The sequence below is a fragment of the Lynx canadensis genome, chromosome D4 (assembly GCF_007474595.2).
Source record: "Lynx canadensis isolate LIC74 chromosome D4, mLynCan4.pri.v2, whole genome shotgun sequence".
In the NCBI taxonomy this organism is placed as follows: Eukaryota; Metazoa; Chordata; class Mammalia; order Carnivora; family Felidae; genus Lynx; species Lynx canadensis.
In genome coordinates, this window is record NC_044315.2 from 63,263,352 (window position 1) to 63,288,337 (window position 24,986).

The 24,986-nt window shown below is 42.2% G+C and overlaps 1 protein-coding gene across 1 annotated transcript; it reads right to left on the minus strand.

Moving 5' to 3' along the window:
- Window positions 1–8,088: 8,088 nt before the first annotated feature.
- Window positions 8,089–22,087, minus strand: ALDOB (aldolase, fructose-bisphosphate B). The gene is made up of 9 exons (XM_030293091.1): window positions 22,000–22,087; window positions 17,013–17,134; window positions 15,748–15,959; window positions 14,657–14,711; window positions 13,619–13,779; window positions 12,433–12,516; window positions 11,368–11,542; window positions 10,760–10,959; window positions 8,089–8,184 (listed from the first exon to the last, which is right to left on the minus strand). The coding sequence occupies exons 2-9, from the start codon at window positions 17,122–17,124 to the stop codon at window positions 8,089–8,091; spliced, it is 1,095 nt and encodes a 364-aa protein (XP_030148951.1). The 5' UTR covers window positions 17,125–17,134; window positions 22,000–22,087.
- Between the last annotated feature and the right edge of the window lie 2,899 nt (window positions 22,088–24,986).

The window sequence follows — 24,986 nt, forward strand, 5'->3', positions numbered from 1 at the left end:
CTTTGTGTAAGAGTTCTTTATTACTTTAGTGCAGAATCTATCCTGTCAAACAAATACTGCATTTGAAAATTAGAATTGGAGTGCCTGTGTGGCTCAGTCGGTTCAGGTCCGACTTTGGCTCAGGTCATGATCTCACTCCTGAGTGAGTGAGTTTGAGCCCTGTATCAGACTGTGTGCTAACAGCTCAGAGCCTGGAGCCTGTTTCAGATTCTGTCTCTCCCTCTCTCTCTGCCCCTCCCCCACTCACTCTCTTTCTCTCTCTCAAAAATAAACATTTTTAAAATTTTCAAAACAAATTAGGATCAAGATTTAAAAGAAATTGCTCTCACTTGTTCTACCTGTGACTACAGGAATACCTTGGAGATATTGTGTATTTGGTTCCAGACCACTGCAATGAAGCAGATTATTGGAGTGAAGCAAGTCAAATTAATTTTTTGGTTTCTTAGTGCATATAAAAATTATGTTTGCACTTAAGTGTGCGGTGGTATTATGTCTAAGAATTCAATGTACATACCTTAATTTTAAAATATTGCTAAAAAGGGCTAACCATCATCTGAGCTTTGAACGAGTCAATCACTGATCAGATTAGCATAACATAATAATGAAAATATTTGAAATATTGCAGGAATCACCAAAGTGTGACAGAGACATAAAGTGAGCAAATACTTTTAGAGAAACGGAATCAATAGAATTGACACAGGTTTGCCACAAACCTTCAATATGTGAAAAAATGCAATATCTGAGTAGCATAATAAAGCAAACCAATAGAATGAGGTGTGCCTATAAGTTACCTTTCCTGGGTTAGTTCAATTAAGGTTAAATACAATTTTTTTAGTTTCTGAATATGGAATTCCAGAACACCAATTCTAACTTCCTAATAGCTTGAGGAAAAAACCTCCCTTTCTTCAATATTGTAGACATTCTGAATGTCACCTCCAAACTTAAATCTTCTCAGAATACGTGTGTGTGCACATGTAAATGTCAGTGTTACGGTATGCATGTAGAAATTGTGCACTCTCCTATTCAAATTAGGTGCTCATAGTTAGCATATAGTTAACTTTTCAAAAACAGTTTGTAGCCCAATGAAAAGCATAAAAAGCTACTGAAAGTGATTTGATACCTCAGTTACCCTCCTGCCGTAAATCTCCCCCGTTACACTAGTCCACTAGTGGTTCAGAGGCCATGGTCTCAACTAATAATGAGGTTCTTATACCTGTTCTCAGTGTTTTGAAAAGTTTAATGCAAAGTATATTCTTCATACTTTGCAGTTTGCATGCACACTAAGACACTGTGCTTTTTGCTGGAGTTGCATCTGTTTTGTGTATGGTTACCTTGCTTAGCAGAAGCTCTGGCTGTTTGCCTCATTGTAATGTGGGGACATCGTCATATGAGATATACCAACAAAAATTACATAACATCCTTGGATGTGAACCTGGAATGATATCTCAAAACTCCAGTAGCAGTGAAACAATTCTGGATTGTATGTACAATTCATTGCTTATAAAAAGCATAGCCAAAAAGATGAACTTTTAAAGCAAGGTTACTGCAGTGTTCACTGTTGTTTTCTAAGAGGATGACAGAAATAACAGGAACATGAAATGCCAGAAGAGGAGGGAAGGAGAAAGTTAAAGCTTTCAAGAGGAGATGATGCTATAGATGATCTAAAAGATAAGTACCAAGAAAAAAGGATAGTGTCTGAAGACAGAACTGTAAGAGGACCTACTAGCCACAGAGCAAACCTCCAGTGATGGGAATGTGGCAGGAGGTAAGCCTGCCTGTAAACAAGGGCAGATGAATAGAGTTGCTGTGCTCAAGAGATGATAGGACTTAATGCTGCCTAAAATTCTGTGATAACATTTTCCTTGTATTTAAATTGTGTGTGTGTGCATGCACAAGAGAAGGAGGGACACTAAGTGTGCAGTTCTGAATTTTCACAACTAAACCTATGCAAGTGGCACTTGAAATGTTCCTGGTACACCTGATACTCACCTGGGTACTTCCAGAAACTACACACACAACAGATCTTGTGATGCCTTCATTTTAAAAGACAATATGGAATTGAATAGGAGGAGAAAGTTTTGAGCTAATGTGATTATAAGGGCTAAGAAGTCCCATGATATGCAATCTACAAATGAGAACCATGAAAGCCAGTGGTGTAGTTCAGTCCCAGTCCAAAGACTCAAGAACCGGAGCACTGATGTCCAAGGACAGGAGAAGAGGGATGCCCCAGCTTAAGCAGAGAGCAAATCTGCCCTTCCTCTGCCTTTTTGTTCAGTTCACACCCTCAATGAATTGGATGATGCAAAGCAGCATTGTGAAGTTGATCTTTACTCAGTCTACAGATTCAAATGCAAATCTCTTCCAGAAACCCTCACAGACACGAGGAATAGTATTTTAACAGCATCTCTTAGCCCAGTCAAGTTTAAACATAAAATTAACCAGATAACATTTAAAACAAACAGGTAAAAAGCCTTTGGTGGCAAAATAAATCACTACAGTACTCCATTTCTCTAATTCCGGTAAAATTTTGTTTTCATCTGCCTTCCTTAAGGAGGGTTTCATCAGCAAATCTAGGGGCATACACAGCATACCCAGTTGAGCACATTTGTAAAATAAATTTCAACTTTTAAAAATCTAGTCCAAATATTCCAATCATTTTTTAAAAATTACTGTTCCTAGTCAGTATTTAATACCTTTTACCTTCCTTCGTGATCCCCTTCAAATGTGTTTTATGGCCTTGGGTGGGTGGCCAAGGGGTAGGTTGATTGATTTCTTTTTAATTAAGGCTATCTCTATAACCATAACACATGGAAAATAGAAAGACAGTTACATTTACTTTACTGCACCAATGGTTCAAGTTCAATTAACGTATTTTTAAATACCTACCAGGTGCTATGTTAATACTGTAAGTATTAGTTGCATAGTGGCTTCAAGCAGTCCTTTAGCCTCAAGGAGACTTTGGGAAGTGAATAGTAAGCCATATGTACTCCATAACAAAAAGAATGGGGGAAAATCACTTAACTTGCCAAAATACATTTTGTACAAATAAAACATAGTGCATATCTCTCTACCTGTCCTTGTTCCTGTGCAGAAGCCATGATCTCAAGAACATGCTACTCATGTTCAATGGCTAAGAAATCGTCACATCACATGATAGTCATTTCATCCCTGGGACAAAGAAGCACCCTCTGACTTCTTTAGCCTATAAAATCTCCCAGGGAAAACCAGGGCAGGACAAGGAAAAGTTAGAAGTGTCTGCAGAAACATGTTTGACCTTGAATTTTTTAAGAGGGCAGGATAGATTTCTCTGACATCTAAGACCTTAGGCTACAACCAAGCTAGCCCTGGTTGTTCTGAACTGCCAGAACAATTAGTGCTGTGTTTAGAAGATGCTTTGTATTTCACTGTGCCACCACCATACTCAAAGAGGCAAGTCTGTACATGTATGTAAGCTTCTTTTTGAGAAGCAGAGGTAGAAGAATTTTGAATTTTTATTTTTCCCAGTACTTGCCTGTCAAGTTGCAATAAGACACTTTATTAGGGTGGTAAATAGCAATGCTCCATGAGAGTTTTCTGTTGTTTCCCTCAGTGCAAAAGATGTCATTTCCACTCACCCCCCTCCTCCTAGAGTCTAGGCCTTTGCCAGATTGCAGTTCTACACTCTGAGCTGCTTCCCACCTTCCCAATCCTCCCAACCCTCTACCTTCCAAAAAATAATAATTGTCAGCACTATTCTTTTATCATGTTATTCCCTACTCAAAAATTACTCACAGGTCCCTATTTCTCATTACTTCAAGGTAAGACTTTCCATAATATCTCTGCCCAATCTCCCCTTCCCCTCCACTGTGTCACTCTACTTGGCCTCACTCTTCTAAGTTCTGACAATGTCCTCAACATATCCAATCTGTACTCTAGGCAACATACAGTCAATTCATCGTCACACCCACTCAAATGCCTTGACCATTTCTCAACAGCCAATTTACAGAGAAAAAATATAATATTTGTTCACAACTTATATATCTGGCACTATACATAAAATATTGCTAACCTCACAGCAATCCTATTTTACAGATGAGGAAATTGAGTCTCAAGACCCCAAGATAATATAACTAGCTGTCTGTAATTCATCCCACTGTCTTTATAAAGCCCCTTTGATCTCAGCATGTAGCCTATGCCACTGTGATTTAGCACATTTTTGCATACCATTTTGTTTCCTAACTGTACCCTTGTCTTCTTCATCTCAATGGTAAGTATACAAGGACCATGTAGTGTCGATATCACCAAGTATACAGTGGGTGCTAAATGAATACTTGTTGACTGATTTTATAAATGTTTAGAGATTGATACCCAGCATTGAGTGTTCAACCATTTCAGGAGGTTAGGACAGACTGTGTTACAGCCAGAAAAACCTTTATTTGACTAATGAAAAAGAGCTATGACTGCCTATGTTGACCTTTGCCATTACTCCTGTGTCTTCATTCATCCTTTCTAGAAAATGGGCTTAGGGAATTGGTAGCATTACATGAGCCCTCTGGGCTCTACTGAGCATAGGTAACTCATTTTTACCCTACATATGAGATATATATTGTTCTAAGGGCAGGTCCACAGTTCTTTATCTGATTGCCTTGAGGGTGTATGCGTTTTAGAAATCAGAATTTTTCAGATTTTAGAGATTAAATATAGTGCTTGTGCTACATATTGTATACCTCCCTCTGCAGGGTCTGAGTCAGAACCTAAAATCAGGCACATTTTCTCTGCATCCCATCAAGTGAAATAAAGGTGACAGTCTCAAGTCACATTTTGCCACCAAATAATTTGCTGCAAACTTATGAGAACATTTTTGTTTTCAGAGCCTTTTGGATTTCAGAATTGTGAAAATTATAATAAGGGATGTGAACCTGTTATTGAGATGTATTGACTCATTTAATCTCCCAATAATTTGCAATGCTGTACTTGTTTTATTTTGAAGAGGAAGAAACTGAACCGCAGAAAGGTTCTATAATGTGCCCAAGGTCACATGGCTAGGAAGTGGCAGAGACAACGTTTGAACCTAGATTGTCTGACTCCAGAACTGATGCTTTTCACCACCCCAAATTCTGCAAACCAAGAGGACTTTGCAAGTCTCACCTACTGGTGATGTGACCTTGGACCACTGCCTTAGCGTCCTGGGCCCCGTTTCCCTCATCTGTTGCTAAAAGTGAAATGTAGATGTCAACCCGGAGGGTTTCACCCCAGGAGAGCTACATCAGATGAACTTGAAGTCTTATTCCTGCTTTGCCTAAAGCCTGCTCTAAGATTTCTGCAAGGTTCTAGAGGCTTATATTCTCATTGTCACAGTTGGCTTCAGCTTCTGTTAAATCAGTTCACATTATGAATCATTATGAGTCATCTCAGTATCTTGTTTTTGACAGCATGATGTAAACTCATGTGTGAAATTCAGCTCTTCATCTCAAGCAGACAAATGTCTTTAGATTGCTTGTTATTTCTCCACCTTCTTAAAAGTGCTTTAGTCACCTCCCCACCGCCCCACCACCACCCCCGCCCTGCTTCCATATTGCCCTGGCTTCTCCCGCTTTTGGTACTTATGCCTTCAAGATATCCTTTTCTCCCAGTAAATTTTCTTACACAAAGGCTGTTGTAAGAGTTCCTTCCCCTTGGCCATGCCTCGGTGCTTACCCTAGATGCTATCTCCTCCCACTTCCCAACCTCTAGTCAATGGCACCTGTGTTTCTTGCTTAGCTACTTAAGTTTGATTGTGTGATATGCAAATATCACCCCTAGCCTAAAGCTGAAACTTCTCAATTACCTTCAGTGCCTAGTACCAACTTTTGTTTTTAGCAGGTGTTCAATAACTAGAATAAATCCGACAGTGTGCCAAAAGGTAGGAACCCACTAATATATTCCCTCAGTGATCATACAGTTAATAGAAATTAAAGTCTGTAGCCTCATAAAATTTGTCTTCATATTACTCTCAGTGGCATAAATTACTGGGGTTGAGATTTCAAAGACAACTGTAGTGCTTTAGTTGGAAAAATATACCAGATGATAGCCAGGAAAATGCATTATATAAATCCTTATCCCTAGGGAAGTGTAATTTGGCCTGGATCAAAATACATTGATTATAGATTCTTGCTCAACCAATAAATGATAGTCTAGGAGGTTTCTGTACAACATAGGGTCAGTGATGCTAAGTGAACTCTAGATAAAATTCCTGGCCAGAGTTTTGTCACATCAGGTGTTACCAGCTTTAGGGGAGCTTAGCACATGGTAGGAGCTCAACTACTTGCTGATTGAATAAGTGAATGAATGAATGAATGAATGAGGTAAGAAACGTAGAAGACCTACAACACTGGTGATAGAGGTTTTGAACACTGCCTGTTGTCCTGTCCTTGCCTTCCTTCCTGGCCATGTGTCCATTATAGGAGAAAGAGACCTGGATTCTAATCTCTCAGCTCTATCCTAAACCCCCATATGTGTGACCATCAGCAAGTAATTTCACTGCTCTAGGCTTGGTTTTATCATCTGTAAAGTGAAAGTCTCAGGCCAAATGATCTCTAAGGTAGGTTTGAATTGTTTATATGAATATAGCTACCTTTAGAGAAGTAATACAAGTATACAGAAACAGATACTCAAGTGTGGTGGAGACACAGGAGTTAAAAATTTTCTGTGTGCCCTACTCCCGGGTCTCTCTCCTCAAACAAAGCCCCTTTAGACTAATTCTGTCTTCCTGCCTTAAATACTTTGCTTATGCCTCTAGTTCTTAATTTATCTACTCTAAGCAATATCATTTATCTTTGTACTCTTCAAGACAAAAAATTTAGTTTGCTACTTTCTCCTATATTTAATTATACATATGGATATTTTAGTGATTTCTATTCATTTCCTTTAATAGACTTAGAGGACTATTTCTTTTTTTAAGCACAATTTCTTAATCCATCAATTTTTAGTAATATCTTGACTTCCCACTAAGTGAATTAATGTTCCCTCACTTCTCTCCCTTTAATTTCCTAGCTTTTATCAGTTCAATCATTACTTTTATTCCCACCAAAATCATTATTTTTATATTGCACAAAATTAAAATAGTTAAATTCTCTTTTCTAACTATGGCTGTCTATAATGCTTTTTCTCTAGGTTAATTTTGAAAATTGAAAGCCAATAAAGTATAATTGTGTGAATAGCATTTACTGCAAAACAAGGTAGCATGCTTAGATGTGCAGAGGGAGTGCATAGTCTATATCCCCAAACCTGGGCCACTTCAAGAGGAACCCTGCAGGCATCACAGCAACACTGATTCTCCCATAATACTCCATGTGTTGCTTGAAATCACTTTACATTTTAGCTTGTTTCATATTATGAAGGGCTTTCATTTCAAAATATCCTCAAACTTGAAATTTAGCGTGGTAGCTCTGAAACTTGGCTGTACGTTGGAATCACCAAGGGAGCTGTTAAGAAACCCTGATATTTAGAGGATCCCACATCCACAGTTTCTGATTTAATTGGGCTGTGGTGTGGGCTGAGCATCTGGGAGTTTTAGTTTTTGGCAGGTTATTCCCAGGAGTAGCCCAAGTTGAGGACCCTAACCATTAATGTCAGTCATGTCTAGTAGAGTCAAAGGTAATGAAATATACTGAGCCCTTTGGAAGCAAGAGCAAAAAGTAAAACCTGATACCGGCCGAAGGCTTCTAGAACATTTTATTTCTTTGTTGGTTGCAGTTGTCTCCTTCGTAACATACCACTGCTAAGATTGTTTAGCGAGATACACTTCTCTGCACTCAGCTTCTGCGATATTTGAATGTCATTATTTGAATGGTTTTGTTTTCAAGTCTATTCTTTTCTTAGGTAGATACTCTGGGGCATGGGGAGCTGGAGCCGTTGGAAGGAAATTGCGTGAAATTTTGTCAGATCCTTGATATTCACACCTATGTTTTAGTAACTGATGTTTTTTCATTGAGTCTAAGAATTTAACAGGTACTGTGTTTCCAGTAGTTCAAATCTGATTTTGTCTAATGTCCAAGGTCAGTTGTTCTCTTTCAGCACTCCAACCAAGGCATGTAGGAGAGCTAGAGGCAGGCTGGTCGGCCTCAGGTTCTAGTAGGAATAGCAGGCTGTGAAGAGAGACTGAGTGGAAGCAGCACCAGAAGAGCCGGAGTGAACATACTGTCCTTTGGCTGCCTGGCAGTTAGCCTAAAAAGCAAGCGTGAGAGAGGACATGGGGTTAGAGCAAATGCAACCCTGTGCTTGACTCTCTGTGTCTCTCCTTTGAAACCAGCTCCACCTGCATTTGGATTTTTTTTTTCTCCCTACAGTGATTTTGCTAAATATTGATGCTGATAGCATTCCTTTCCTTTTATGATACATTATCTCCTTTTTTATCCCAGCTTTCTGAGCATTTCTCAGGGAGGCTGAGGTTTGTGTCAGTTACTGAGAAAGTCTCTCTTTAGTACCAACAGTATTGCAACAACAGTACTAAAAGTTGAGAAACTTCTCATTGATATAGTGATAAGGGAATGGACATTTCAATCTGAACAGTGGAGAAGCTTGCAATGGCTGTTCAAGTCGTTTGCTAGGAAATGGTCCAGATAGTATGCCAAAGGACCAGGCAAGGTATAGCCAGAGGTACAACACAGCAAGTTAAAGAAATTATTCCAGGGGCGTCTGAGGGGCTCAGTTGGTTGAGCCTCTGACTCTTGACTTCAGCTCAAGTCGTGACCTCATAGTTGGTGAGTTCGTGCTCCAAGTTGGGCTCTGCGCTGACACTGTGAAGCCTGCTTGGGATTCTCCCCTCTCCCTACCTCTCTCCCTCTGCCCCTCCCCCACTCACACTCTCAAAAAAAATATTTCAAAAAAAATTTTCCATTTTCCACCTATATTTGTCCGCAAGAATATATAATTTTTTTGGAGTTGTAATTACACTATCATTTGATTCCTTGTATAAATTCCAGTTAAAGATGAGTCCAGAATTACAAAACCTGCAATAATAATATTTGAATGCCCCTCGATGGTATCATGTCTTCAAGTCACTGTTGCTATAGTCTTGCTCTCTCTGGGACTTATTTCTACATCTACAGTGATTTTCAAAGTATGTTGCATGGACCTAAGCACTTCTTTAGGAATGAAAATTCTTTGGCTTGACCCCAGTTTTTCTCAATCAGAAACTTCAGTGGCTGGGGCCCAGAAGTCTGTATTTCCACACACCTTCCAGGTGATTCAGATGCATACTCAAGCTTGAGAACCACCATCCTGAATGATGAACTCAACTTCTCTTGTTTTGTGCAGATGGCCCTTCCAGCCCTTTCTTTCACAATCCCTCCATCATACTAGCTACATCTCCCCACCTCCTCAGCCACACATCAGCACAGCCAGACCCAGCTCTCCATCCTAACAGAGTCAAGAACTACCTCTAAAATCTCACACCTCTTTTATGCCTGTGGGATGTCTTCTAAGCTTCTCTGGGGCCTTCCTTTCTTTAATGTCTCATCACCAAACTTCTGGCTATGCTTGATTCTTTGCCCAGCCTCCTCTGTGATCAGCAAGCCACATTAGGGCTATTGCTCAAGTTCAGCACTGTCCTAGCTCCCTATTAAACTTTTACTCTGTTATCCTGCCATTTCCCACTGAGATTGATCTGGATCTTCCTGCATGATTAAGCTATTAGGAAACTTCAGGATCTAAGTTAACACACCACAAATTTACTCTCATTTCAGCCATACGTGCCTGATGCTTGGCCATTATGTCTGGTCAGTCTCCTCCCAGGCTACTCCAACAACTATTCCGAGCTTCCCCAATGTTAATTAAGACTGAAATCTCCATTCCCTTATCACCCTCAACAGATGGCCTCAACTGGAATCAACTGCTACTTCCCTTCACCTCTACAGACCTGATTCCAAACCCATTTTTTTTTCTTCGTTGCTGCCTCTTCCCTCCTTTCCAAGACCAACTCTGCCACCTGCATTTAATATTTAGTTTCGTGCAATCTTGTTTCTTCTAACTCCTTGTCCTCTCAATTATCCCCACTGACCTTGTCTTTAATCTCTCCTCTGGCTCCTTTTGCTTTACACTTAAACATGCCAGGCTCTCCCCTATTTGGCTGAATCCTAAGCTCCCTGAAGGTGGTATCTGCATCTCCTTTATTCACCCCAGCCCTTGGCTCATACTAGGTATTCAAAAAGGAATCGTTACTGATTGAATAAAATCGTTTTAGTCCTTATTTCTCCTGGTATCCTTTATGGGCCTTTTCCCACCAACCTTCCTTCCTGACAACCTTTCCTCTTCTCTCTCTATTGAAATCGTTGAGCTGAGGGTCACTGTATATGCTCCTAAATGCCAATGTCCGCTTTCCCTCAGCCTTTATTCTGAATCTCCCCGTAGCGTGTTACTACTGATCCCCTTGAAACTTGTCTCCATTTGTTCCCAGGATCCTTGGTTCATATTATTGCTGCTTGTCATGATGGCTTTCCTCTTCATCTCCCCAAAATGAAAGGTGCCTGGGGTCAGTCCTTGGCCCTCTTATGTTCCCTCGCCAGTGTCTCTGTGGAGATTGTCCTTCAGTCTGCTGTCATCAACTAAGCTCCCAGTGTGGATAATTCACAACTCTCTCTAGCCCTCTCCTTCCTACTGAGCTCTAATGCCACCTTTTCAAATATCTAGCAGACACTCTCTGGAGATACCATCATGGCCTGAATAAAAAGCAATGCTTCCCCAGGTAAGAAAGCTCCAAGTATCCACTTGATCAAGTAGCTAAGAAGCAGTAGCATCTTACCAGGGCCCGCTTCATGAAAGCCTCCTGGGTCGCCTTCTTGTTTGCAGCTTTGCCGCCCCAGGCAGCCAGTGCACTAGCCTGCAGGGCCCGTCCGTAGGAGAAACTTAGTTTCCAGGGTTTTGGTAGAGGGCAAAGGTTGATAGCATTGAGGTTGAGAGTAGCATCCTCTTCGCTCATGCCACCAGACAAAAAGCAGATACCTGGAAGGAAAGAAGCCATTCCTCTCTACTATTCCCAGTTTATGTGCCTGGCTTGAGAAAGAGAGCAATGAGCCTAAAAGAAATGTGATGCCTCAATCTTTTCTCTCTTTGCATGGAACTGGGTTGGAAAAATTAGTTAGCTTTTGCTGAGGTTAACTGGGCTAAAAAGAGAAGCTTTAATAAATAAGGAGGGTGATTAAATATTGAGGAAATAAATGGATTTTGTGCATTTGGACAGACTCAGGATATGTGGTATCATGGAGTATGAGGGAAAGTGCTGGCTGCCTCTGAGATACAGAGGTCTGTTTCCTGGAAAAAAGAAGACTTTTAGACAAACACAAGAGGTTGTGGAACTCCTTCACAGGATGAGAGCTAAGATCTCAAGTCAGAGGAGAAGGAAAGCCTTACCAGGAACAGCTGCAGGAACAGTACGGTGCAGAGCTGTGACAGTGGCCATAGCCACTTGCTCTGGCATATACTTCTTGGTACAGGCGTGTCCAGCGGTCACCATGTTGGGCTTCAGCAAGGTGCCCTCCAGGTAAACATGATGGTCATTCAGGGCCTTATAGACAGCAGCAAGGACCTGAAGGACAAGAGGTCCAAACAGGTGAAACCTAGAGCCAGCCTGACAGTCACCTGACCTTGGCACTTTTATGTCGCAGGGATGCGAGCCAAAGGTATTCTTGAATGAGGCTTGGCCAAAGCTTCCCAACCAGCTTCATCTCAGTCCACCTACTTTTGCAAGTGGAGAAACTGAAATCAGGTTACACTGCAAGTATGAATGAAGTACCTTCTAATTACATTTTTCTCACGTGATGCTCGTCTTATTTTTACCTATTTATTTTTTAATATACAGGTTTTTAAATTTTTATTTATTTAAATTCAAATTAGTTAACATACAGTCTAGTATTGACTTCAAGGGTAGAACCCAGTGATTCATCACTTACATACAACACCTAGTACTCATCCCAACAATTGCCCTCCTTAATGCCCATCACCCATTTAGCCCATCCCCACCCACGTCCCCTCCAGCAACCCTCAGTTTGTTCTCTGTATTTAAAAGTCTCTTATGGTTTGCCTTCCTCTCTGTTTTTAATCTTATTTTTCCTTCCCTTCCCTATGTTCATCTGTTTTGTTTCTTACATTTCACATTTACTCATCTTATTTTTAAATTTCTTTGTTTACATATAATGTAACTGATCCAAAAAGATAACAGGATTTACCAAAGGTCCCACAGCTGGGGACGTGGATTGTGAAATGCAAGTCTTAGTACAGAAAATTCTGTGCTTTTTCCATATGGAGAATACCATTGTGCCAAAAAAAAAAAAAAAAAAAAGGTTTGATAAGTACCTCCTTACCTTCTCAATGCTACGTAATGATTCCAACTGAAGAACATTTCATATATCACAGCTGATATATGTTAAGTACCAAGATTTTTCAACTGGAATTGGGACTTTTATGTTCAAGACTTACCTTCTCAGTAACATACTGGCAGTGTTCCATGTCATGGTCTCCATCAGGAAGTACCTCTGGTTCAACAATGGGTACCAGCCCATTCTAAAAAGGGAAAAGGAAGAGGTAAAGAGCAGCTCTGCTCACTGTGATCCTTTCCTTAAGAAGATGTTTTACAGCTGCCTGGGGCACCTGGCTCAGTCGATTAAACGTCTGGGCTCTTGCTTTCAGCTCAGGTCATGATCTCACAGTTTCATGAGTTCAAGCCCTGAGTCAAGCTCTGTGCTGGCAACGAGGAGCCTGCTTGGGATTCCCTGTCTCCCTCTCTCTGTCCCTTCCCCACTCACACTGTCTCTCTCTCTCTCTCAAAATAAGTAAATAAACTTAAAAAAAGAAGTTTGACAGTTGCAATTGGTATAAAATGGGGCCCTTATAGAGAAATACCATTCACTGACTTAAAGGCAGTGAAAAGAAATTTAATGGGATTTCTAAAGAGCATTTGTAGCTTGGCCAAAAAAGCACAGTGAGGTTAAAAAAAAAAAAAAAAGTTCTCCTGGGAGTGAATAAAAAAAATAAAAACCTATAGTTTCTATAGATACAGATCATGCTAGAGATTATTCTAGCTACCTCAGAACCTAGTTGTCACCCATTTAGTGCAGTCAAGATCACTAAGAAAGATCCCCCTTGTGTGGGTTAATTAAGGAATTAAGCACTGTTTATAGTTCTGAGAATGTTGGTAACTCCAACATAACACCCACACAAGCAAATCAGACGTTAACTGGGATCCCAGGACACTTCAACGTATGTTGGAAACTAGTGTCAGGTCACCATCCTCCAAGATACTATTTGGATTGGGGCTAAATCAGAGCTGTCACTCTTGAGCTAGGGATCTCAGAGGATCATGTTTTAGATGTGATGGAGCATAGGCAAGCAAGTGCCCTGGCCCTAGGGGCTGGATCACTCGTAAGACTCAGCTTATAGAGCTTTGGCAGAGGGCAGCTATTGATGGCATCAGCCTTTGGGTTCATAGCTAACTTGTGGAAGCAAATCTTACCCTACCATACCTAGCTATAGCAAAAGTGGTACAAAATGCCACCAGGATACAGGGGTGAGATAAGGTTCATGTACTTATAGTAAAATTGGAAAGAGAAGCTCTGAAGAAGGCTCTTTGCTACTGTTGTTTTAGCTCAAGGGGAAGGCTGAGCACCTGCTGACAGATGCTGGCGTAGCGGGCCAGGGCATTGGCATTTTCCTGGATGGCAAGGTTGGATGGACACTGGTTGTCAATCCTTAGCACAGCACGCCATTTCCCAAAGTCAGCACCATCTTTCTTGTACTGGGCACAGCGCTCAGAAAGGCCATCGAGCCCTGCAAGTCACAAAAGAGAAAAAGGCTTCTTTGCACCCTTATCCCTGATCCATGGGGCACTGATGAAGTGAGGAAGTTCTTCCTTGCCTTACCTTTCAGTTGGTGGAGCTTAAGGACTGAAAACATCCAGGCAAATAAATATCAATCCTGATACTGAGCCCAAAGATCTGGGGCTTTATACTTTGTAAGAATAGAGGGAACTAATATTTGTTTAGTATTTACTATGTTCCAGGCATGATTCTAGGAATTTTGCATACTTCATCTAATTACCATAAGAATTCTAATAGTTAATATTATAGTAGTTTTACAGATGTGAAAACCCAGGCTACAAGAGGTTAAGTGACTTTACCAAGTTTGCATAGCTAACAAGTGACAGAACAGGAATTCAAATTCCGCTTAACTAACCCAAAGCAGTGGTTCATACTTATCTACTTGGGCAGTGAAGTACCTTGCAAAATTGTCTAATTGGGAAGTGATAGAACCAGGAGTCAAACCCTGGTGAGTCTGATTCCAAAACTTGGGACCTTTCCTCTCTTCTGCTGCTGGATTTTTCTCTAAAACTTATACTCTCAGGTACAGAGTATCTTCTCTGCACAAAGCACTGTGGTAAGCACTTTAGGTACCTTTATCTAATTTAATTCCCACAACTATTCTGCAAAGCAGACACTGTCATCCCATTTTAACTGGCTCAGAACATTTACATGACTAGCTTGAGGTCACACAGTTATTACATAGAGGAGCTGGGATTGAAAAGCAGATGTGTGTGGCTCTAAAACCAGTGTGATATTCATATTTTGTTTTCCCTTGCTTCCCTCTTTTCTTGCCATCATTTCTAACATATATTGGCATGATTCATATCAGTGGGTGATATCCTTACCTTGAATGGTGGTTTCTTTGTTGGTTCCTGCAAGGGGAGCACCTCCCTGGTCTAACTGTGAACATAATTAACAAGCAATTAGCAGATGTCATGGGCCCCAGGAAAACACAAGCAGAGCCCCTAGTACTAATAGTTGTCATTTTTCATAAGGCAAGGAGTTGAATTCCAAAGGTGTGTTAGTAACAGGACAGAGGGAGGGGCAGAGACACACAATTCAGTCCACAGCAGAAGGGAAGTTACCTGGAAGGAACAATGTCTGAGTGTCAACACTAAGAAGATGGAAAGTATGGAAAACACCGGGAGCTTGGTAAATAAGAAGTAATCTGACAGTATCTGGGATGTAGAGGTGCCATATAGGAGTAGCTCCCTTAAATTATGTGTCTAAGAGAAATTTCATGAGCACCTGCACATACCAGGCACTACATTATTCCAGGAAATCAAAAGAATAAAGACACAGCCCCTACTCTCGGCATACCAGAATCTGAGGTCATGAGCCAGAGAGGTAGACAGCCTGGGTTTGAACTGGCTCCAGTTTTGCCTTGCTGTGGGCAAGTTACCGCTATGCCTTGTAATTCCATTTTCTTGCCTCATCTCTAAAATTAGGATAATAACTAAACTGACCTCCAGAGGTTATGAGGAAGATTAAAGGAGCACTTGGAGTTGTAAGCACTCAACTGATACTAGTTTTCAATCCTGAGCTCATGTGGTTTGAGATAACAGAGTTATAACTGAATGGTAAATGCTTCAATAATAATAGTGATCCTGAAATAAATAATAATTATGTGACAGGAACTGTTTTATAAACTCCTCATTCTTATAAGAGCCTTATGAGGTACGCCCTACTATTCCCATTTTAGAAATGGAGAAACTGAGACACCAGGAGATAAAGTACCTTATAGAAAACTTGGCTGGAAGAAGAAGGCACTGGCAGAAAAGTCTAGAAGAGGATCTGGTCCTCAGGGGGAGGATGATGCTGGAAAGGAGTACGAATGACAGTTGGATGATGAGGGTGTCCAGAGTGTTGGCCCAGTGACTGTGCTGAGAGTTGGGCTGGGATGAGGCAGAAGGGAGGTAGAAATGGAAGTATTTACCTTGATTCCCACCACAATCCCCTTTTCCTTGAGGATGTTTCTGAACAGCTTCCCCTGACTGTCCTTCTGGTAGAGGGTCTCATGGAAAAGGATCACGCCCCCGATGCTCTGGTTGATGGAGTTGTCTACGGTAAAGAGGATTTCCCGGAACTGCCGGCGGTTTTCCTCAGTGTTCTCCACCTTGATCCTCTGCAGGCGGTTTCCCATGGTGCCTATAAGGTGGGCGGGCCAAACGCAGCTGGAGGGGCAAGCCAGGGCTTTACTGCTGGCCTCCTCCACTCTAGCTCAGCGACCCTCAGCAGGACGGCAAGACTCTGTTTTATTCAGATCTTCAAAACTGTCTCCCTTTTGGCTCCCTCAAGAAAGACCTGGGCTGCTGTCAGGATGCTGGTTAGGAAGTGCATGGAATGGACATGTCAGGGTCCAGGTGGGTGGAAGCCACCATTGGGTCCAAGTGGGTTTGTAAGACCCTCAGACCCCTCTAGCCACCCCCACCCCCCACCCCCAGGTCCAGCCCTCAATCTGACTAGACGATACAGTAGAAGGAGGGATGGGGCGGGCTCTTGACTCCTCTAGCTTCTATCATTTTATGGTGGGCCATAGAGGCCAGCCGCAACCCTCCCTTGTGCCATCCTGGGCTTCTCTCAGCCACAAGCCCTTCCCTGTTCCAGATAGGGACACTTCCCTGCCTTCCCTGACCTTCCTTAGCTGACTTTACACTGACTTCTCAGCAGCAGAGGTCTGTGTATCTGACCTCATTCTTATTACTGAGTTCCTGGCCTTGCTATAGTCTATATTCAAAAGATCCCTGGCAGGGCACCTGAGTGGCTCAGTCAGTTAAGCATCCAACTTCGGCTCAGGTCATGACCTCGTGGTTCAAGAGTTTGAGCCCCACACTGGGCTCTGTGCTGACAGCTCAGAGCCTGGAGCCTGTTTCAGATTCTGTGTCCCCCTCTCTCTCCACCCCTCCCCTGCTCCTACTCTGTCTCTCTGACTCTTTCTCTCAAAAATAAATAAAACATTAAAAAAAAACCCCAAATGATTGCTGGCAAGGGGGCCTTAAAATGGAGGGCTTGAGCCTCTTCCTTTGTTTTTCAGAAATCTACCCACTGGAACTACAGGACTCAAAATGTCTATGTTTACTGGGTCTTCTGCTCCCACTGCTGTGTACCTTTACTCCTCCGAGAGGAAAGAATATGATTGTTGATTGCCTTTGCTAAGTTGTAGAAATAAGAATACACTTGTATGATGTTACTTGCACTCACCTACGGACTCATCTGCAGCCAGGATCCCCTTCCCATTGGCAACAATGCGCTGGGCGATTTCTGAGAGCTCCTTCTTCTGTTCTGAGGTGAGGGCTGGAAATCGGTGGGCCATGGTGACAGGTCTGGAAAAGAGTGTGGGAGTGTCCTGAACAGAACTGCAGGTGGATCAGACAGGTTCATGACCAAGACAGCCAATGTATGCTACCAAGCCCTGTGGGCCCCTCTATTTCTGAACCATGTCCATAATGGATAAACAAATGAGGTCTGGGTTTTTCTCCCTCTAGCTTAAGTAGTTGCAATTAGCCATAATGGAGGAAGGTGGGATGCCAAATTTCATGGTCATCCTAAATAGAATGTCTTCCAGGAGACCTTTGGGTTCACTGATTCTGAGACTGAACCAGCTAACTAGTGACCCACTCAAATCTGACAAATAGATGGCACTGCGGTCATTGACTATCCCTCCGTGGATCTCTGGTGCCTTTGGGTGCTCTGGATGACTTGAAGCCAGGACAGTGAGGCTTTCAGCCTCGATGGCCATCTCCCATTTTATTCTGTTAGCCTGGATTATTCTTTGGGTAGCAAGCTTGAGAGGAGGAACTGCCTTTTGGCCTTGCAGTTAACCTCCCTTCGGCTTTGGGACATAGAGTATGGTGTGCAAGGCTCTTTTTTCTTATATTCAACCACCTATGACACCATTTGGGATATAAGGGGAGGATTTTCCCTAAGTGGCTCTGGACTGGAGGCTCCCGTGGACTCTAGGATCACTCTGTATGCCAAAGTCATACAGTGATCCCTGCTCCAATCCCTCTCAGCTTCACTGCTCTAGCAAAGAGAGACTCTGGTTTGAAGATCCCCTATGCAAGCACCCTCCTTGGCAGTGGCCCTCTGAAAAGAATCTTGCCTCTGTTTGGCTGACACCTTGGGCTAGTCAAAAATGCAAGCTCCCAGCACTCTCATCTGGATGTTAGAAAGATTAATTTTGCAGGTGTTGGACTATCAAAGAAAAAAAAAATGGTGGTAAGGATTATCTTGAATGGTGTCCTATTCAATCCTATGACCTCCTCCTTTCCCTGGTCTTCTCCCTCTCAAACACTCATCCATAGGGTAGATGCCCCATGCCTGCTTTCTACTTCCTGCAAGCACAGGGACATCTCAGTTCTCATTTAATCCACTCAGCAATGGGGTAACCAAGGCAACTATTATCTTCATTAGTTAACCAGCAAGTTAATACCCAGAGAAGTTAACAGACTTGCCCATGGTCTCAGCTAGGATGAGGCAGAGCTCCCCACCCAGTGCTGCCCAGCATGGCAAATCAATTTCTTCACATTTTCTGCATCCCTTCAAGGCAGGGTTGATATAAGAAGTGGATGGCTACTGAACTAATTCACAAGAGGGTGTCATTGATGCCACTCTCATTTCAACAGGGGTTCTCGCATTAACCCTAAAGAGTGGAACCACAGCACTGTCACTGGGGACAGACAGGATAGACTAATGGGCAATGATCTCTAGAGAAGATGATCTTCTGAGACCCCTCCCATCCCAGCCACCTGAAGATAGGGTTTCCCCTCATTTATATATTAGTTCCTAAGATTGTATTCGGGGATTACTAACTTTAAATCTGGCCACTAGTTCTTTATGTGAATAAAAGCCAACCTGAAATTGGTGACCTTCAGACCAAAGTGCAAATTTTCTCTCTCAGTTCAGGTAATTGCATAAAGGAATTAACAAATAAGAAATAAAGATGTTTCCCTGATGAAACAAAAGGAAAACATCACCCAATAATAGCAAATGACCATTTATTGCCAAGTACTCTGCTAATTGCTTTACATGCACTATATAATTTATTCCTCATTATACCCTCAGAAGGCAGCTGGGCTTCTCCCCTCCCCCCCACACACATTATATAATAGATAAGGAAAGAATATAAGAAAGTTTAATTATTTGTCCAAGGACATGTAACTAATAAGGCACAAAGTTAGGATAAGGGGCAGTACTCCCCTCTTTCAAGGAAAGAGTGAGCCTGGTGAAAGGAATCAGCCTTTGGGTGACTCTAATGTCCCCAATAACACCCCCAGAGTACTTGTTGATGACACCCCCAGAAGACCCAAAATCCTTGGGCTGTGGTTCATCAGCCTTACACTATAGACCTTGTCGATTTATAAACATCTCATATATTCACACAGGGTTTTGATCCTAGATCAGACAGACCTGGGTTCAGACACTGGCTCTGCTTCCTCCTCACTGGGACCTTGAGCAAGTCAGTAACTTCTCTGAGTCTTAGTTTACTATGGAATAAATGGTGCTAATATCTGCTCTGGTTGTCTCATTGCCAGGTCTAATGTAACTTGTGAGCACCCGTACTCATTGTAGTTGCTCCAAATACGTTTGTCGAATTAATTGCATGATAAATTGGAAGATGTTTTATAATGCATTATGAAAATGTTGGATATTACTATATATCTCTTTATAAATGTTAAAAAAAATAATTACCCAAGATCCCATGTTTCTATATACTACCAAGTTATTTTTTTAGTCTGAGTGTGCTGATTCAACCAGAAAAAAAAACAGAGAAAAGGTCAAATTGAACCAATACTGCTTATGGGAAGTTAAACTTCTACAGAGAGATTAAAGGTCTGTATCACATCAGCACAAATGTTGCCCCTCTGTTAATCATAAAACAGGGTCACAGACCAATGTTCATCCCTGGAGACAGGAAGATAGCCAGGAGTGGGTGACCGTGGAGAGTGATTTCCGTGCTCCCCAGCCTCTGCTCACTGAGGTCTCAAGCCAATTTGTTTTTAAAGTGTGATGGGAAGTTGTTCACATTGTATTATTACAATGGGGGGGGAAGCAAGTTTCAAGGAAGTATGTAATATTTAGTATCATTCTTTTTTAGTTAAAAAAAATGGTTTGGGGCGCCTGGGTGGCTCAGTCAGTTAAACATCCGACTCTCCGTTTTGTGTCAGGTCGTGATCTTGCAATTTCGTGAGTTCGAGCTCTGCATCAGGCTCTGCACTAACGGCATGGAGCTTGCGATTCTCTTTCTCTCTGCCTCTCCCCTGTCCATGCCGTCTCTGTGTCTCTAAAAATAAATAAATAAACCTAAAAAAAAGTTTTTTACTGGTATAACACATACTGTTTGTGCATCTATGTAAGCAGAGAGTAACCACCCTGGAGTTACTTGTGGGGAATGAAATGGGATGGAGTGACCCTCACATTTTACTTTATAAATTTTTTGTAATGTTTGATTTCTCAATGAATAGGTTTATATATTACATTATTTATTATACGTAATATATTAACAGGTGATACATATACAAATCTGGGAGAAGTTTGTATGGAAATATGAGAATAGAAGGTAATCACAGAAAAACAGAAGTGCAAGTGACCTCAGAGATGTCAACGCTGCCAACTTTAAAGATGGGGAATCTGAACCTCAGAAAGAATATGTCTGATGCCCCTCCTAAATTGTGATGCCCTGGGATTATAAACCACATCCTACTGGCTTCTGACTTGGAATCCTTTTTCCAATCCTTTTTTAGAAAAATAGCAGATGAAACCTACAGTTCTTTCTGCCTTCCTTGAAGAGGTTCTGTGAAAAGATAATGATTTGTAAAAATGAATATTTAACTCCTAGAGAAATATAAGGGAGTAAAGAGTCCATTCGCTTCTCCATGTGCAAGGCAGATGGGCTTTCAAGAAGACATGAGGAGCTAATACATTGAAAGCCTATGACCTCCAGGCACTGCGAGCAAGATTTTACATATAGATGTGTGAAGATGCCCACAGCTTCATTACCCACAGTGACAAGCGCAGTGAGATGCCCTATGACAGCTTGATCCCTGATGCTTTGAACACACATGAGGTAGCTCAGAAAGAGAGCTGAGTGTTGCTCTTTCTTCTAAACTGGCACCTAGGTCAAAGGCACTTCTTGGTCTCCATCCAGCACCTCAGGCTTTAGCGTAGGTCTGGGGTGGTCCCCAGATGTGCCTTGGCTTAATGGCAGCAGAGCCCAAGCCCCTACTGGATCCCAATTGGCTAACGGAGCCCTAGGTAACTAGAAAGAAGTTTATTTTAAAAGGCAGAATCTCCTGGGGTGCCTGGGTGGCTCAGTCCCACTCTGGATTTTGGCTCAGGTCACGATCTCACAGTTCATGGGATCAAGCCCGCTGTCGGGCTCTACGCTCACTCAACAGGGCAGAGCCTGATTGGGATCCTCTCCCTCCCTCTCTCTCTCTCTGCCCCTCCCTTGTGCATAAAGGCAGCATATCCTCATAACACATCTATTTTTCAGACAGTAGAACAAATATCCTAAAGTACGTCAGCAGCTTCTGAGTTATTCCAAATAACTTAAACTGTAGGATCTTCAAAGTAGGAAATGTTACAGAAAGCATCAAACAAGTGGAAATTTGACAATTCATAAACAAATGATGATGGTGCTCTGTGACAATTCCCAGCCTGTTCCATTTTCTCATTTGAGCAGTGGGTGAAGGCAAGGGTAACAAGCAACATACACCAGGAGCTCATTTATGTGACAAAGGAGCTTCAGCGCCAGCACTAGAAGGAATAGGAAGAGAATGAAGAAAATGACATCAGGCAATAGATATGTAAACAAATCATTGAATTAAGCAGTTGTCATGGGGAGAATAGAAATGAGCAGGAACCTCAAAACATGATTGGCACCTAACCAAATAAGTGCATTCAAGCTGTTTCTCCTAGGCCAAAGATAGAAGAGCTTTCATGCAGGTCACACTGGGAGCTGACATCCATCCTGAGCATTTTGCCTCCAAAGAGTCAGCAAAGGTGTGGATGAGCATTCACGCTTAGGGAGGAAAATCATTTCAGTACAACATCACATTTTCAGCCACCATCAAGTTTCTCCTGAAAACAAAAGCAAACAGACTTTCTCCTCTACCTGTGTAGTGCCATTGTTAACCCCTTACTCCCAGGTGCCGTCCAGGCAGACAAAGGAAGTTCTTTTACTTACAGTTTGTGAGGGAGAGTCCTCTTAGGTATCAGAAGCTGTGGACGAGGCAGCAGCCGCCAAATAGGACGAACCTTTGGGAACACACAGTTTTTATAGCGGTCTTGTCAAAGTTTGTTTGTTGTGGGGTTTTTTTTTTAACTTTCACCCTCCCCTACCCACCTTGGCCTGATAGGGAGGTGTTTATCCGATACCTGGTTGGCTCATAACCAGCCAATCCTGATCACGCTCACACACTCACTGGACTCACAGAATGTTAAAGCTACAGTGGATATCTGGAGACCATGTAGTTCTTAACCTAGACATCATTTTTCAAGTGAGGAAACTGAGGCCCAGAGGATTAGGGGATTCCCTTAAGTCACAGAGCTAGTAAATTACAGAGCTCTAGAGCCACCCAGAGAAACTGGGAAGAATGTCACTCTTGCTATAGCACTTACTAAACACATGACTTTGGCCAAGGCTTTATGTCGGTTTGTTTCTTTTCATTTCTGCAGGCCTTAATATCCTCCTCTGTAAAATGGGATCTCAACTTCACGAGAGCATTAAATGAGTTTGCAAAGTCCTTGCACACATTAGGCATGAAAGATCCTTCCTATTCCCCAAGAACCAAGCTGGGCCCCATGATGTTTTTAATACCAGAACACACTGTATTTACCCCATTCCCATTCTCTCTTACACTTTACACGTTTGTCTTTAACTTTGCTAAAAACTAGAATAAAACCCAGAGTGATTGGTATAAGCCATCAGTTTTCCTAGATATACACTGTGTGGGTGTGGGTGCATTCTACAGGGTTTTTTTTTTTTTTTTTCCTGATCACTAAACCAAAACCTAATTCAAGAGAAGGCAAATAAAAATAGTGTCTGCTTCCTCAGGCAAATAATGAATGTGGCAAATAAGAGTTATGTGGAAATCTAAAAATAATGGAGTGGCCACGATCACAGGAAAGTATAAAATTTTCAGGAACCTATTCCTTTGGAATAACTCATAAAATGGGAGGAAAAAGACCCTAAAAACCAAGTGCCCAGTGGTATAGAGTGTAACACTCTAATGAATGAACCGTCAACGAAATGAAAGAAAAAGAAGCAAAGAACTAAGCTGTCTTAACATCAGAGTCTAGGCTCAGACAGCTTCTAAAAATGGGGGAGTGTTAGACATTGAATGTGATTGTGAAAGGAAATTGAAATGTTTGAAACACAAAATTGAAGCTCATTTGCCTAGGGAAGGTTTGGCCAAGCAAGGCCTGTCCTAAGGATCGCAGGGGGCTAGGCCAAGTACAGACCATTGGCATTCTGTTTTGTTTTTTTTTTAAACATTTATTTATCTTTGAGAGACAGAGACAGAACATGAGCAGGGGAGGAACGGAGAGAAAGGGAGACACAGAATTGGAAGCAGGCTCCAGGCTCTGAGCTGTCAGCACAGAGCCTGACATGGGGCTCAAACTCACGAATCGTGAGATCGTGACCTGAGCTGAAATCCAGTCGGACACTTAACCGACTGAGCCACCCAGGCGCCCCTGGTGTTCCTGACTCCACTTGCCACCTGAAGGCATGCTTTCTGGTTTCCCCGTGTCTGCCTGGTGCTCCTTCAAGCCCCTGGTGCTTGATTCATCAGACCACGATGATCTGCTCTGGGGACATGTGAGTTTCATCAGATTTGCTTTGTGTCAAAGGAGAATGGAGGAAGAGAAGGTGGACAGTGACGAAAGAGTGCAGAGTAGGATTCATGACGGCCATTGGCGGTCAGGGCTGGAGTGTCAGAAGTGTGACTAAATCGTGCCACCCACTGAAAGACGCATGGTAGAAATAATTTTACTTACGCTACCAGCACTAGTTCTTCTTGCTATAACAGTGGCAGCAATAACAATACTAATAGCTGTGTTTAGAGGTGTTATGATGCATCTGGTTCTCCCTATACACGATTTGCAATCTCAGCACCCCTCTGTGGAAGGGTTTATTACTCCTGTTTTCTGGATAAGGAAACTCTGGTTCAGAGAGAGCAAGGAACTTGCCCAGAGTCACAGGACAGGTACACGGGGACACTGCCTCCTCCAAGCCAGCGGTCTAAAGCAGAGCTGCTTACCTTTTGGCGACCACAGACCGCATAGATTAGTCCTTCCCCTCCCCGCCTCCCAGCAGTTTATAACCTTGGACATTAACCTGCATTCATCAGGGAAGAATGCCTTGCGTAGGCAGAGCTGGGTGGCCCTGCACTTGCTGGGCATCATTTCACGTGGACAGCAGCCTGGCCAGGCGTGTCACAGGATCACTACCATGCTCACCCCTAGTGGTGCCACCAGCATTTGGCCGCCTCCACGGTTTGATGTGCAACTGAAACTCAAAGTTCAGGAAAGCAAGGATAAGGCTTACCAGAACATAGAGAAACAGCAACTCCTGAGCAACACAGACTGCTAGCAGGGTTTTGGTTCTTTTTGTTAGTCTCTTAACTTAGTAAAATGTTCAAAACTGAGGTGCCACAATATGCAGAAAGAACATGGGACTTGGGCACTATGAAACACTGGGGAATCCTTCAATCTCTTTGATGCTCAGTTTTGCCATTTGTAAAATGGGCTAGCGACGCCTCCATCCGAAACGGATTATGAAGCAGGAATGAAATGACATATGATGAGGCATTTAGCACACAGTAAATTTTTATTAAATGGCTTGATCTGAATATATAACTCTGGTTTAGAAGTCCCCAGTTGCAGACTCTTCTAACAGAAGAGTACCTCCAACAACTACCATGTTTATTCTCCACTCCCCGCCCTACTCTAGATACTTTGGATTTGAATATGATATCTACGTAAGTCAACTGACAGGCCATGAGTTCAATGTTTTCATGAGCACTATGAAGTCTGAGTCCACAAACTTACACATGCAAGTTAATCTCCTATATATCATAGTTACACTCAATATAGGGTTAGTAATATTATAAGGGCGCCTGGGTGGCTCAGTCAGTTAAGCAACCGACTTTGGCTCAGATCATGATCTCA

Coding starts and splice junctions, on each gene's coding strand:
- ALDOB (XM_030293091.1), bottom strand. CDS start 17,124: ATGGCCCACCGATTTCCAGCCCTCACCTCAGAACAGAAGAAGGAGCTC. Junction 13,780..14,656: donor CAAAGAAACCACCATTCAAG/GTAAGGATATCA, acceptor TGTGACTTGCAG/GGCTCGATGGCCTTTCTGAG. Junction 12,517..13,618: donor ACGCCAGCATCTGTCAGCAG/GTGCTCAGCCTT, acceptor TTCCCTTTTTAG/AATGGGCTGGTACCCATTGT.